This window comes from Saccostrea echinata, unplaced genomic scaffold (assembly GCF_033153115.1).
Source record: "Saccostrea echinata isolate AGI-Se365-2 ecotype Australia unplaced genomic scaffold, CSIRO_AGI_Sech_v1 ptg000016l, whole genome shotgun sequence".
Lineage (NCBI taxonomy): Eukaryota > Metazoa > Mollusca > Bivalvia > Ostreida > Ostreidae > Saccostrea > Saccostrea echinata.
Window position 1 is genome coordinate 14,237,067 of NW_026889765.1, and position 13,334 is coordinate 14,250,400.

The following is a 13,334-nucleotide window of genomic DNA, read 5'->3' on the forward strand; positions in this document are numbered from 1 at the left end:
GAAAAATACATTCATTTTAGTCTTTGAAAATCGTTTCTGCTCCTGGTGATTTAACAGAAAAACTAAGTACATGCTTATAATAAACTGGAGTGAAATATGGAGAAAGCGAACAGTATTAAAGCTCAAACGTCCATTCAAACAATACAAATCAGGAGCCAAGCAAACACGGACTTCCAAAACATTAGAGGTAGGATGACCATGGAGGAGGAAGCCTCTTCCAAAATTGAAAATTCAAGGTCCTTGGGTCAGGGGTTCTGATGTTAAGGCGGAGCTCTATTGATCAAACAGTGAAAATGCGGGCCAGGAGTTCTGGTAATAGGGCTGGGTTCAATTGATCAAACAGTAAAAATGCGTCAATTCTTTAAAAATCATCTTTTCTGTCTCTAGGATTTTAGTAAACAAACCTATTTCATTCTATGATTGTAGAAGTATGTTCAAAGTTTGTTGATATATAATGTGACCCAGACAGGAAGAACAAAAGATGGAAGTTTAATGTCACATACAACAAATTAAAGAAAACAATTTCTTCATTGGGGGGTTGAACTAAATGACTATTCTTGAAATCATGCAGCATATCACACGACGAAACATTTGAATCGGTCTACTTTATCAGTAAGTTTGCCTTTTATTTTCCACAAAGTCATCGTTTGAAATAAGTGAATACTGAGCGTATGGATTTCTTCTAATGCATTTCCAGAACAGCCCGCCCACCAGTATCAACATTATGAGAAAGGACACGATTCTAGGAAAAAAGAAAACGATATTCATTCTTGATTTATTACTGGGATCTGAGTGTTTTGAACGGTCACCATCCTCACAACGTCAGGGGTTCCGAATAAACACGTTGCCGTTGGACCCCTGACAAATTTTATCCGTTTTACTTGGGCTTGCTTCTCTCGTTGAGAAGCACCAATGAAATTGAAGTAGACAGATAATGTAAACAGAAAGGAATCAGTTGACACATACAATGCACGTGTTAAGCATAGTTTATCACCGAAAGGTTTAATGTGATTGGTTGAGAGATAAGAAAAAAAAATCAAGATTTGTAACTTTCCCGAAAGACGTCGCTGCAGTCATTCCGCAAGATATCGAATGAATATGTCAGGGGTCCAACGGCAACGTGTTGAGTCTGACGTTGTGATGGTGAACGGTCAATAAATGCGTGTGTTTTTAAAACATTTTATGTTATAACATTTTGGAGTGCTTTGTTTCAATTAGAAACAATTACAAGCATTTAAACTATCCTGTGGTAAACTTCAGTAGATACCAAATTTAATAGATTAGATTTTGATAGTCCCCAGATTGGCAGAAATGCATACTTACAATATTCCAGTTAGGAGAAAGGTTATCTCGTGGAGATCCGGTCCCGGTTGTGACGTCACTGTAACGACACTTGGAGATGGAATTGTAGGTAGATGTGGTTCTTCTGTCGTATTTTCCATCTCAAACAAATTAAAACTAGGCAGAAAATCATGTCTGGTAAAACTTGAAATGTCTTCTCTCTTTCGAGGGCAACAATACTTACTTCGTAACTGCAACCACTGAAATATAATCATTTATGCTGTGCATTAAGTCGCTGCTTGACAGAACACGGACAGGAAGTGAGCGAATGTAAGTGTGGGCTACATTAATACTGGAACATTTCTTTGTATTCCTTTTTAAAAGCCCTCTGTTTTACTTTAGATTTACTGCAATATTCGGATCTTCTCTACAGGGTCTACATTTACTTACAAAGAAGGAGCCCATATTTCCCACGGCCCGGAGAGTGCTGTCTTCTTGTTCTTCATTACAGTAGAGTGATACTATTGTAGTTCTGTATGTTATAAATATTAAAGAATATATATAAATATTACATAATTATTTATATAGATTTGTTGATTTTCTCAAAGACCATAATGGAAATTGTAACAAGAAATTGTAACTAGAAATTGTAACAAACAATTTATAATACGAGATGGTACGGTGTCGGTAAGTTGTCAAGTATAAGGAGGAAGCTTTAATTTTAAAAAAGCAAAGAGCACAAATTAATAGGAAGACAAATTAACAAGATATTGAAAAAAACAACATTGTAAAATTTGCTGACATGAATGGAAGGAAAAACACAGACTGATGCAAAGCACTAAAACAGCCGCAAAAATTAAGCATTTAAACAGAATTTTCACCAGAATGATTCCAAGGGAAACACAAAGTTTTAAGTAGAAAACGTATAATCTTATAACATAAAAAGGAAACTAATTGTATTTGCAAACAATGTCGTTATTATAATGACCGAGGAATTTATAAATGGTGACTTCACCGAGGCTGTTGAAAGCCCTGTAGCATCAACTTATTTTTAGTATCCTGACTCTGTTTAAAAGTTGATCGTACAGAGAGTTGATCGTACTCAGAGCATGCTCTAGCGTAATCTCGGTGGAGATTCGGTTCGGCTAGATATTTGGTCTGACGCCTCCACCGAATCTCGGGACAGTCCTTCAGAATTTACTACTGAAAATTAAACCCAACTTCGGCCGGCTATAGCAAGAATTATTTAAAGTCTAGAGAGGTCAATACCGCGCCAAACTTGTTCTCCCTAGACTTTCCGCTTCTACATTTTACATTGGTAGAAATCGTCACTTCCGTTGCTTTCAGTTTCAGTGCTAGGTATCGAGAATTTTTGGTTTACTGCATGTTTTATACGGCAAGTTAAAAGCGGCAGACGATTGAAAGGCGTTATTCAATCATTTTTGAAGCTAGATCTCACCCGACACCGGTAGGAAAGTGAACCGAGTCCCCCCCCCCCCCCCCCCGAAATCCAAGATGGTAACTGACGTACCTTCAATCTTTTTATATAAGTAATATGATATTTTTAAAATGAGTCATTTTCAGCGATTTTTGATTTTTATTTTAATGAGTGTAGTCAGACACACCTAGAAAACACATAAAACACAAAATACACTATCCTGAAACCAAGCGCCTATGGTCATCCCTAGTCCTACCAGCTCTTTCCCTCTGCGGAATTCCTTACCATTTTTAAATATTTTGTCCCACCAGAATCAATTCTAGATAGTGGATCCGAATACTCAGTGTTTCAGAAGTATGTCTAGTCTTGTAATTCTTTGATAGTTAATATCTACAATAGGATTTCTTTTTTCAATTGCATCCATTTTGAACATCAGTAGTCGACCGGAAGTAAACAAAGAAAACGGTAAGTTTTTTTTTTTTTAATGAAAACTGCATGTAGAAAAAGAAAAGAGCAAGTATTGTCATTTCATTAAAAAAAAACTGATTTCAAACTATGAATATTTCATTTTTAAAATATTTAGAAAAAACATTTCACAAAAATTCTCAATAATTCATGGGAACATTATATATCATATGGTTAAATAACAAGTTTTTCCGGTCCAAGATTGAGTCCATTAATTGCCGAATAAAGAACTACCTTACATGTAATTACTGAATATTAATTTTAACTAAACAGTTTCGAGTTCTAACATACCTTTTTCCGTCCCTGGAATTATAGGTGATTGACAAGTTTCCATTATCAAAATGACCGAATGTAGCACCATTTTGAATTCCTATGTCCAGAAATTCTGTCTTAATTTTGTTCTCTCTGCAGCTCTGTATAAAAACATCTTTGATTGGGATAAATTAATGCATATAATAATAAAATAAGTCAAGAATATGACCTTGGTTGGGCATTAAAATTTGCTAGGAACTTTTCTTTGATATATCAGTAAAAGTCAAGGTAAAATCTAGAAAATGTATGTTAGTCTCGTTAGTTTTGAAAGAATTTATTGCATACGCACACCAAAACAAGCCGAATTGATTTTTTTTCCATATCAGTAGAACATAGCTCCATTTTCAAATGTGGGTTGAAATATAGATTTTTACTTTAACTGGATTGAGAAGACATCTTACATTTAAGATACAATTAATGATAAAACATTGACATCTTTCATATAAAAATATATAAAGATCAGAGTCATATCACGAACAAGATTTATATTCCAATATCCTATGAGTTGTGTAGAGCCCTACTCTCAGTTAGAGTAAACCAGCGAAAAACTGATGGTAGTGTAACAATGTTTAGGGTTAAATCCCGCAATTGATTTCTTTTTTAACACAGTATAAAACAAAGTATGGTTTTTATGTTTTGCAGTACAATTAAAGCTATGCACGTTCTGGGCGCCTTATTCTGTGGTCCTTTATAAATAAGAATGTAATATACAGGAAAGTGTTACCGCTACGTTGATACAGCCAGACGTGTCATTGGTAGATTTTTCTACAAAACCATAGCAGGGATTCCAGGAATACATATGATTATTGTCTCCGTCTGCTGGGGTACGGTCCTGGTATCTGAATATAAGTACAAAGTTCACAGAGAGTATGTGTGAACAGCTGATGATACCAACAATGTATATACTGAACGTTTAAAGTATTTCACCCTATAAATAGGACATAATTCTCCATCTTTAAATTTACATCTTGTACATAATACTCTGACTGATATTAATTCTAAGCATTTACCAAAGTCAAAAAAAGTTGTTACCTAACCAGTAATTAATAATTAAAAGAAGTTTGCATTGAAGTCCTTAGGAATAACCGAATTTTAATATAAAAATTCAAATTCTAAGAATACCAAAGACATTAAATGCTGTGGAGAAAACGTAAATAGGAATGGAATAAATATTGGAGGGAAAAAAAAACAGAGAGAGATAACTCATCAAGGATACAAATTACAGGTCAGGTTCATAAATTAGGACACAAATGGGAATTATATATATCTAAAAATTCTGTTATGTATTCAATTTCATTGAATCTGGCCTAAAGCTAATAGGGATGGAATATCTTAAATCATTCATGGTAAAAATTAATAGGCAATATTAACATTTACATTACCATCAAGATTACCTAGCAGTGAAGTTTTTCCAGGCAAGTGGTCGTAAATCCACGAAGTTTCCGTATTCGTCCTTACAAACACATGGCGCAGTGGAGCTAACGATCTGGCAGTGTTGTGGAATATACTTCAGTGAATTCACACCAAGACAAAATAATAATGACAGAAGAAACTTGACATGACCCATCTGTATATATCAAAAGTTGCGTTCAAATCAAAGCATCTTATCAAGTACAATGTATTCTACAGATACCCATATAAATAAATATTGTTTACATTACACATAAATACCTATTTACTTTGTTGGTAATGATAAGAACGTACTCTATCGTACATGTATAAATTATGTTGAGTTGACTAATATATATATATATATATATATATATATATATATATATATATATATATATATATATATATATATATAACTCTGATTTAAGGACTAGGGAGACCAGACCATTATATATGGCTTAAGGAGACAATATACAAATTTTTTAAATCTGCTTTTTTCTAAAAAGAAATACCAGATCAAAGATCTATAGAACACCATTTAGTCGACTCTTGCTTTATTTTTTCATAATAAATGCCTCCTAAAAATATATGAAAAAAATGGTCTCCTTAATATTTTATGTTTCTCTCATATGACTTAAGGAGACCAGTGTATATTTTTTATAAATATAACTTGTGGTTTAAGTAGACCATTTTTCTTTCATAGTAATTTCACTTATTATGCATTAATTAACATATTGTTTCCAACCAGAATAGTTGCGGATGGTCATTAGTCAAGGTCAGCAGAAAGATATTTGTGCTAATGTGACTCAACATGATCAGTACAAAACGTTGAATTAAACTAAAGTTTATCATTGCACAAGTGACTTAAATAGAGAGTAGTTGCCCCAGTGGCGCAGTGGTTAGAGCGTCTGCTCTAGAGTAGCGAAGTAAGGAGTTGATCCTTTCGTCGCAGGTTCAAATCCCACTGTGGGATGGGGAGACCGGTCCTTCAGATGAAACCGTATAAATTGAGGTCCTGTGTCGCAGTAGGTGCTGGCACGAAAAAAATCCCTCGATGCTCAATGGCCGTAAGTGCCGATATAGGACAAAATTTGCAGATCTCCACCGGCATGTGGTGGTGTCTCCATTTGAGTGAAAAAATCTTGAGAGGAATGTTAAACAACATACAATCAATCAATATATAGAGAGTATAAGCCCAGAGTAGCTTGTTCTGATATCCACATTTAACTCTCAATGCTGTCGCCCACGTGGTGCAGTGGAAAGAGCCAATGCTCTAGAGTCGTGGAGTTAGTTGATCCTTTTCTCACATGTTTGAATCCCACTTTGGGACGTAGAGACCGGTCCTTCGTACAAACAGAGGTCCAGTGTCGCAGTAGATGCTGGCATGAAAAAGATCCCTCACTGCCCATTGGCCCTGAGTGCCGAGCATAGCTAATTTGCAGCTCTCCATCAGCAAGTGTTGGCATCTCCATATGAGTGAAAAATTCTCCAGAGGGACGTTAAACAACAAACAAACTCTCAATGCCCAAAACAGTTTAACCTAAAAGTGAATGCAGACATAGATTATTCTTTAGACCAAGTATAGTATACTCCATATTGTTTTGTTGAGGACACAAAGTTCACAGTGGACTTCAAGTAGTTTTTCCTGCTATTTATACCAAGCTTCTTTTAAACCATATAGTCACTGAGTGCATTCGCTTTCCAACTAATTGATGAACTTCTGACCTATGCCTATATTTGTTTAAATTCTTTCTGATTTAAGAATACATTTGACCAGTTGAAACCAAGAGTACATGTACTACATAAAATTTCAAGGTTGTGATTAAGATTCAGTAAAAGTTATGCCCCATCCAGTATAGCAATATGTGAAAGCCATGTTCAATATACATATTTGCTATCATTAAACTTGCAGAGACCATGAATCAAAATAATTCAAATGCTTAAAAATCATTTTATTTTTACTGCTAGTCAAAATACAGTCACTCAAGCATATCCTTTGTTAATTTGAAAAAAAAAAATGACAGTTTAACATTTATTATTAATACCATACCAAAGCACAAGATAGTGCACTTCTTACATAATCCAATGATTCATGCTGTGATTTTACCTATTTAGATGTTTCTTATTTACAGTTCAGTATACATGATATACCAGTACAATGTGACACTAACCTAGTATCAGCTAAATGGATCATTACTATTCTGTTTTTAAGAAGTTTGCAGGGTAAAAAGTATAATAAAATAAAAATGTTGATACATTTATTGATTGCATATGCTAAAAACTTTTATAAAATATCAAACATTGTATCATAACAGCTTTTACAAATGAATTCAATACATTCAAAGGTACAAAAATCAAATTATTTTCATCCACAGTTTTATCATATTCAGTTGAACAACAGCTACATCTATTATATAAAATGTATGGTAGTTGGCACTGATGGTATATATATCCTGAGCAAAGAAAAAACATACCTAATCAAAGAATACAAAGCTCACTTCTATAAATGTTATCTACTAGTAAGGCAAAGTCTCACTCAACAAACACTCTGGTAATGTATATCACCTGGATCCAAAATCTATGCAAGTTGGTCTGGGTTAGATTTAACTGCTCAATAACCCTGAAAATGTATGTTACATCCAGCATCAGAAGCAGGATACATCATCTATGTTTACTGATCACCAAAGAGTATATTGTTACTTTGAATGAACCTTCTCTAAAAAACTGGTCATTAATCCAGAAAATCTAAGTCAAATCAAGGATTGGTACCCTGAAACATTTACATGTACATACATCATCTTTGCAGGTTTGTTCAACATAGAGTTTATAATTACATGAGAATAGGACTGCTCAAAACACTTAATCTTGTGGAGTCCCCCATGTGGCGCAAAGGAGAGAGTTTGTAATCTAGAGTCGTGAGTAAGGATTTAATCCTTAAGTCTCAGGTTCAAATCCACTGGGGTTGTGGGGACCAGTCCTTCAGATTAGACCATATAAACTGAGGTCCCGCCTAGCAGTTGATGTGGGCACAAAAAAGATCCCTTACTGCTCAAGGCCCTGAGTGCAAAGTATAGGTCAAATTTTGCAGCTCTCCACCAGCAAGTAGTGGCATCTCCATATGGATGAAAAATTCTTGAGAGGGATGTTAAACAACAAACAAACAAAAACAAAAAAAACACATGAGGAAAATGTAGATCAGGTCAAGCATCTGAAGTAAATCTGTTAATGTGCTTTAATCCATGCAAGTTTGTCCAGGTAGAGCTTAGGAATGAACCTTGCTCCTTAAATTTTAACTGGGATGACAATGCTAGGTATATAATAAGAACTCATCTAGACTGTCCAGAAAAGCTAAAAAATATTTAGCAATTTCTTACTTGCATGATTTAAAAAAATCTGCAATCTAACATTATTTAAAAAAAAATTCAACACATTTTCTAATTTTCAACAAATTCAATGCACTTTGAGACGATTTAACATTTCTTAACCACATACACTGTACTTAAAGTGCAATATACATGCATTATACTGTATGTTAAATCTTTACAGTTTTCTTCAAGTACTCTAATAGTATATGAAATATGAAGATTACCAACAGTGATCAAGCTTTAAAGTCCATTGAAACAATACATAATTAGAGCAGAGCAAACACAGACCTCTAAAAACACCAGGTGCAATGGAGGAGAAAGCATTTCCTGCCATGTGCTCCTTGACATGACTGGGCAAATGGAAAAATCCACAAACAATTCAGTGTAAACAATTTTGATGAAAAACATTAGTCAACATTCAACTTAATGATCGATTGAATTTGCTATAACAATTAATTTACACGTAAGTGTACACACATGTATGCATACTAGATGAATTATTTCACAATATCCAAAATTGGACAATAATAGTTTCTAATCTAGCTAGACAACAGGAAATTTTCATTATTACTTACATTACATGAAACTATTGAAGTCTGTGAGCTACAAATTATATCTAAAAATTATACACATTTTAACAAGTGTTTACAGTTTAGTGTATTTATTATACACAAATGATGACTTAGTAATTATGACATACTAGTAAAGTCCACAGATTGACTTCCAGATTTCAGCTCAAAGGCTTGAAGATTTTTAGTGGCTCTTTCATCATTTTTTTTTCACTGAATATTTTCATTTTTATTTTCAAGACGCTGTTTTTGTTGAGGTCTTTTAGCAGTTTGATGCAATCCAAGAACTCCAAGGGCAATTTAAGAACTCCTGAATTTCTTTCTTACCTGGAAAAAATAAAAATTTAAAAGTTTAAAATATATTCAACTTACATGAAGAAAACTAGTAAAACTAGTGATAATGTAATAGACCTTTCAGATGTTCCAAAGCAGCTACATGTATCTAATTAAAAAATATAAAGTTTGAAGTATTTAGAGTCACCTGTACTCTGAACATGGGATATATGTATTTGACAGACAGATGAATGAATAGACTGATCACTATAGAGCACCTTAGTCTTAATTTTCAATAATCTTTATATTAGTGAACTAGAGTGTTTCAAGGAATGTATATGTCACCTACTAGGTATCGTCATTAAAGAGGTAAATAAATCTAAGAGTGGTCAGCTATTAATTTAATATTAGCATGGAGGTTCATGCATTTGCCTGCAAGGAAAAAAAGGATCCAAAAGTAAAAGACTGGGATAGAATCTGGCAATCAAAGAAAATATGGTTCCCCAGTCCTCAAATGAATAATTTAATTGAAATTATGAGGAATAACTATTTATCATTTTATTAATACACATGTAGGTGCTTCCAACAATCCTCGGAGGAAAGGAATTTCAGACTGTCTTTACTTTAATTGTCACTTTGTCAGTCAACACGATTCATTGTGGAATACTGATCCCAATGTATTTTCATAGTATTTAAATATAAGTTTGTGTGGTAACTGAATTTCATACAGTTTCAAGTATAGTATCATGAGCTCAAAAACATATATAAATGCTAATTATCAAAACCCTGCCTCTCAAAATTTTGGAGATATAAGGTGTGACAGACGGACAGACAGACACCAGGTAAAGTGATCTCTAAGTGTCGTTCTGCTCTGCAGTTGACACAAAAATGAAAGTTAGTCAATTTTTGACCATGTATATCACTTCAGTGATGAAAGGAATGCTGAAGTGGTAAGTCTATCCTAATTATTTGAAAATACAGCAACCCCATTGGTCAGAATATAATACATATGCTGTCCAGCCTTAATTTCATTGGCATAAAGCAGCACAAAACACGATTTGATTGGATGGTCCAACTTGCTTTTCTGGGGGCGCTGTTGCAACCCTGGAAAAGAAAACAGGACTGGGGCTTGCCCCTAGAGGGCACTTACTGACCGGAAGTAAACAAACAACAGAAATAGCAATACACTAGAAATATGTCCATAGGACATGTATGCCTGCCGAGTGTATAGTAATGCAACATGAAATTTTGTGTTAGTGTATGAAGTTTGATGAGAATATCTTGAAAAGTTTCTTTAAAATTGAAATTGAAATCTAAAAAAAATGGATATAGATGATAAATTCTCACCAAATTATGTATAGATGCATAGCCTTAGATATCAATATTTTAAATGGTTTTAAAACCATGCAAAATGCAAATTGAAGGAAAGTGAGGTCAAGGTCACAGGAAAGGTCAAAAGTTTTTGAAATAGTTGAATAGGTCTTACTAATTATATATGTATCAGCATATTAAGTTTGATTAAAAAATATCTTGAATGATTTCTTTAAAACTGAGCTAGTCACAAGCGTGGCGCCATGGTTAGAGCGTCTGCTCTAGAGTCGCGAAGTAAGGAGTTGATCCTTATGTCGCAGGTTTGAATCCCACTGTGGGACATGGAGACCAGTCCTTTGGATGAGACCTTATAAACCAAGGTCCAGTGTCACAGTAGGTGCTGGCATGAAAAGACCCCTCACTGCTCAATGGCCATGAGTGCAGAGTATAGGACAGAATTTGCAGCTTTCCACTGGCAAGTGGTGGCGTCTCCATATGAGTGTAAAATTCTCGAGAGGGCCTGCAGATTACCTGTAATGATTGCGCAGCTATGTTTAGGCTTCCCGAAGCTTTAAAATGGGCTCAAAACATAATATGTCATTGCGAGATTGGTTTTAGTTTTAATTTAAAAGTATTGAACTTAAGTACTTCCAATTTATATAGAGGATTTCCTCGGCTATGTATTAACATATTTGTTATGATATCACATGACTTTGCTGATCACGTGACGGTCATTTATAATTTTTTGAAGTGTTTCATATAAATCACTTCGGCGCAGTTGATTTACACAATAATTATTAACATTTTGTTATAAAAATAAGCTCATCGTATCCTTGTGTATCTGAAATGTGCTTGGGAAAAGTGATAGTATTACTTAGATACAAAATATTTCCAGAGAAATTCAACTTACCTACAAATTTGAGGGTATTTTCCACACAATATCGTAATCTGTATTAAAACAAAGCCAACACACATTTTTCCCAAGCAAGATTCAGTTAGAGAACAACCTCTTCTTACAGATTTCAACAAAAATTCTCAGATTAATCCTCATTCTTCACCTGGGCCAGACTCTTTTATACACACTAAATAAATTCTACCTCCAACCACGGGTATAAAACAGAGTACATTTCAAAAGTATATTTTTCATATTAAGCATTTTGAACATGCTGAATTTCAATCAAGGGTAGGTAAGCGGTGTATCTTTAAAATATTCTGACATATACGACTTAAAAAAACCTTTAACGACCCGTGAATTTTGCAATAGCTACCTAGCATTTTACATGCAGTTTCAAATAAAGTGTAAAGTTCATGACACTCTCCCCGTCATAACACCTCAAGATTTCAGTGACTTGACGTCATTTTCCATTATGACGTCATATTTTGGTAGTTCAGAGATGTGAAGGCACAGAGTGCACTGTGATATTCTACGGGAAGCCTAACCTACCTGCGTGACCAAAATCCCTACTAGGCTTTAAACTCTTCATTCTTGACCTGTATTTCGTCAAATAAGATTTTTCCAGTTAATTAAGGTAAAATTACTAATTGTTAAAACTGTAAATGATTTTTTTTTTTTTTAACCTGAGCCAGATTTTTACTTTTCTAAAAAGTGTCTGTATTTGACTGTTGGTTCCACCTATCTCAAGGAAATGATCTGTAAAAGCTAGTAAATGTTAGAAATCATAATCTGTTCTCTATCTACTATAATCATGAGAAAAGGTGTTGAAAATTAACAGATGGAGATAAAATCAGCAGTCATATTAAAGGCTTTTTTTCAATAATCAATTTATTAGTGAAAATCATAAAAGTATTAGGCAAAAAGGAAAAATAAATGTTGTCATTAATTAACCTTGCATATCTCTACAATTTTCCGATAAGAAAATTATACCCGATGGATGCAATATAATCACCCTTTGCCTGCCCCTAAATTAAATTATGAAATTTTGATAGATTTTGATCTAGTAAGCAATTATTTCAAACAAGATTCTTTTAGAGGTGCCTAGGGTCGAAATTCATAGAAAAAAAACCTACAAAAAACGTGAAAACCTATTTCAATCATACTGGTTTATATTTATTACAAATGTCCTCATAGTCAGCATAGCCCAGAACGATAGACCGCAGACTCTCACCATGAACATTTTTAGTGTCCTGGTTCGAAACCATTTGTTGGCACATTTTTATTTTTTCAAACTTTTTACCTGTATAAACACTAAAGAACGAGTGCACTTATGGGCCCCAGTAAAATGTGACAAAATGAAGAATTAAATTAAGCATAATTTTCCATCTCAGATCATTAATTGATATCTAAACCATAAGATTCAACAAATTTTATCACTGAAATTCATGAATATACAAAGAGCAAAGCCATACAATGTGGTAGGGGTCAGCCGACATTCGTGATTTTTTATAGTAAATTGAGGACGGTCATTCATTTCAAAGCTTTTGTTTATTGTCAGCCTAACATTGTACAAACTTGTGCGATTGACAAAAAATGCATTATACATTTATAAAACTTGTGTGAAAGTAGGAAATTTGTACATGATTAGGCTTGTACTTAAAATATTAAAAATGTATGAAACGTTCAATGTTTTTCCTATAACAAGCAAGAGCTATTTACCTGTATGACCTATGTTGAACCCACCCGTGGAATAAATTATTTAAAATACTGGTAGTCACGTGAGTTCTACCCAGGTAAACATTCCTCAAAGATGTTCACTGTAAAACATAACCACGTTTTGTATCATTATATCGAAGTCAAGCCACATAGAGAAGTTTGTATGTATTTGGTTTTAGGAACACAGGATGGTTAGGAGAGTTTAGTGTCGTTAAAATGTCATCATAAATAAAAGTGTCAAACATTTTTAACATTCATGCAAGACAATGGTACTGGTATTGAAAGCCACCTAAATACACTTTTTTTCATTTTAAAAT

General features: G+C 33.9%; 1 protein-coding gene across 1 annotated transcript; it reads right to left on the reverse strand.

Moving 5' to 3' along the window:
• Positions 1–467: 467 nt before the first annotated feature.
• On the reverse strand, positions 468–5,063 carry LOC133188166 (uncharacterized). Its single transcript, XM_061323548.1, has 6 exons — positions 4,891–5,063; positions 4,221–4,335; positions 3,476–3,597; positions 1,732–1,813; positions 1,324–1,541; positions 468–742 (listed from the first exon to the last, which is right to left on the reverse strand). Exons 1-6 carry the CDS (start codon positions 5,061–5,063, stop codon positions 610–612), a joined length of 843 nt encoding a protein of 280 aa, XP_061179532.1. The 3' UTR covers positions 468–609.
• Positions 5,064–13,334: the final 8,271 nt, after the last annotated feature.